We start from the raw sequence: 2742 nt of genomic DNA, 5'->3' as shown, positions 1-2742 counted from the left end.
CCAGCCCTTGGACGTCCATCCACCACCAAGTCCTCCAAGGACACAACCACCGGGCTGTCACCCGTCAGAAATGGCGGTTGTCACCTCAACCCAGCCCTTGGAGGTCCCCCCACCACCGAGTCCTCCAAGGCCACAACCCGCGTGCTGTCCCCCGTTGGAGGACCACCCGGTGGTGGCGCTTGTCACCTCACCCCGGTGGTTGGGGTTCCTCTACCACCAAGTCCTCCAAGGGCACAATCGTGTCACCCGTCACAGATACACCCAACCCCGGGTGTTGTCACCTCAACCCAGCCCTTGGAGGTCCATCCACCACCAAGTCCTCCAAGGGAACAACCACTGTCACCCACTGGAGATACACCCAACCCCGGGTGTTGTCACCTTAACCCAGCCCTTGGAGGTCCTCCCACCACCGAGTCCTCCAAGGCCACAAGCCCCGTGCTGTCCCCCGTGGGAGGACCACCCGGTGGTGGCGCTTGTCACCTCACCCCGGTGGTTGGGGTTCCTCTACCACCAAGTCCTCCAAGGGAACAATCGTGTCACCCGTCACAGATACACCCAACCCCGGGTGTTGTCACCTCGACCCAGCCCTTGGAGGTCGCTCCACCACCAAGTCCTCCAAGGGAACAACCGCCCGGCTGTCACCCGTCAGAAATGGCGGTTGTCACCTCAACCCAGCCCTTGGAGGTCCGTCCACCACCAAGTCCTCCAAGGAAACAGCCACTGTCACCCATTGGAGATACACCCAAAACCGCGTGTTGTCACCTCAACCCAGCCCTTGGAGGTCCCCCCACCACCAAGTCCTCCAAGGGAACAACCACTGTCACCCGTCACAGATACACCCAACCCCAGGTGTTGTCACCTCAACTCAGGCCTTGGAGGTCCATCCACCACCAAGTCCTCCAAGGCCACAACCTCCGGGCTGTCACCCGGCCCCAAGCATTGTCACCTCAACCCAGGCCTTGGAGGTCCCTCCACCACCGAGTCCTCCAAGGCCACAAGCCCCGTGCTGTCCCCCGTTGGAGGACCACCCGGTGGTGGCGCTTGTCACCTCACCCCGGTGCTGGGAGGCCCGGCGGCGTCGCTCCGCTTGTGCTTGGAGGCCGGGCCGCGCAGGGCGGCAGTGAAGGCCGGGCTGTCCCGCTCCGTTGTCATGGCAACGCCGCCCGCCGCCTGTAGAGCCGGGTGACACGGAGGAACGTCGCCGCCTGTTGGGAGGGGGGAGAGTGGGTGAGGGTCCTGGAAGGTCAAAAGGGTCCTTGAGAGGTTGCAGGATGGGTTGGAAGGGTCCTGGAAGGGCTGAGAATGGGTTGGAACGGTCCTGGAAGGGCTGAGAATGGGAGGGAAGGGTCCTGGAAGGGATGAGAATGGGTTGGGAGGGTCCTGGAAGGTCACAGAATGGGATGGAAGGGTCCTGGAAGGGCTGAGAATGGGATGGAAGGGTCCTGGAAGGGCTGAGAATGGGACGGAAGGGTGCTGGAAGGTCACAGGATGGGTCGGAAGGGTCCTGGAAGGTCACAGGATGGGTTGGAAGGGTCCTGGAAGGTCACAGAATGGGTCGGAAGGGTCCTGGAAGGGCTGAGAATGGGATGGAAGGGTGCTGGAAGGTCACAGAATGGGTTGGAAGGGTCCTGGAAGGGCTGAGAATGGGTTGGGAGGGTGCTGGAAGGGCTGAGAATGGGACAGATGGGTCCTGGAAGGTCACAGAATGGGTTGGAAGGGTACTGGAAGGGCTGAGAATGGGTTGGGAGGGTGCTGGAAGGTCACAGGATGGGTTGGAAGGGTCCTGGAAGGTCACAGAATGGGACAGAAGGGTACTGGAAGGTCACAGATGGGTTGGAAGGGTCCTGGAAGGTCACAGATGGGTTGGAAGGGTCATGGAAGGTCAGAGAATGGGATGGGAGGGTCCTGGAAGGGCTGAGAATGGGACGGGAGGGTGCTGGAAGGTCACAGAACGGGACGGGAGGGTGCTGGAAGGTCACAGAATGGGACGGGAGGGTCCTGGAAGGTCACAGAATGGGACGGGAGGGTCCTGGAAGTGCCACAGGTTGGGTTGGGAAGGTCCTGGAAGGTCACAGAATGGGTTGGGAAAGTCGTGGAAGGTCACCACGCCACGGGTTGGGTTGGGAAGGTCCTGGAAGGTCACCGCGCCACGGGTTGGGTTGGGAAGGTCCTGGAAGCACATAGTGCCATGGAATGGGTTGGGTAGGTCATGGAAGGTCACAGAATGGGTCAGGAAGGTCCTGGAAGGACACAGTGCCACGGAATGGGTTGGGAAGGTCCTGGAAGGTCACAGAATGAGTTGGGAAGGTCCTGGAAGGTCACAGTGCCATGGGTTGGGTTGGGAAGGTCCCGGAAGTTCACCGTGCCACGGGTTGGGTTGGGAAGGTCCTGGAAGGTCACAGAATGGGTTGGGAAAGTCCTGGAAGGTCACAGGTTGGGTTGGGAAAGTCGTGGAAGGTCACAGAATGGGTTGGGAAGGTCCTGGAAGGTCACCGGGCCACGGGTTGGGTTGGGAAGGTCCTGGCAGGTGCCGTACCGGTGGCGGGGTCCCCCAGCAGCGGCGCAGCGCTCGGCGTCGCCATCCCCACGGCGCCGTGGGGCAGAGCAGCCAACGGCGACTCCCCCAGCAGCCCCGGCTTCTGCAAGGCAGCGCACCCAAATCTCACCTTTTTTACCCCAAAAATTCCCCAAATTCCGCCCCCTTCCCAACTTCTCCCCCCTCCCCCCACTCCCAAAATTCAC

At 61.6% G+C, this 2742-nt stretch overlaps 1 protein-coding gene across 1 annotated transcript in view; it reads right to left on the bottom strand.

Moving 5' to 3' along the window:
- Nucleotides 1-2742, bottom strand: part of LOC110391954 (ribonucleoprotein PTB-binding 1-like) — a 19225-nt gene that overhangs the window by 2874 nt on the left and 13609 nt on the right. The window contains exons 3-4 of the mRNA XM_021383908.1: nt 2537-2639; nt 1054-1205 (exon numbers count right to left, since the gene is read on the bottom strand). Coding sequence (XP_021239583.1) covers nt 1054-1205; nt 2537-2639 — 255 coding nt within the window. The remainder of the gene's footprint in view (nt 1-1053; nt 1206-2536; nt 2640-2742) is intronic.

Source organism: Numida meleagris, unplaced genomic scaffold (genome assembly GCF_002078875.1).
Source record: "Numida meleagris isolate 19003 breed g44 Domestic line unplaced genomic scaffold, NumMel1.0 unplaced_Scaffold670, whole genome shotgun sequence".
In the NCBI taxonomy this organism is placed as follows: Eukaryota; Metazoa; Chordata; class Aves; order Galliformes; family Numididae; genus Numida; species Numida meleagris.
This window is presented reverse-complemented; position numbering and strand designations above follow the sequence as displayed.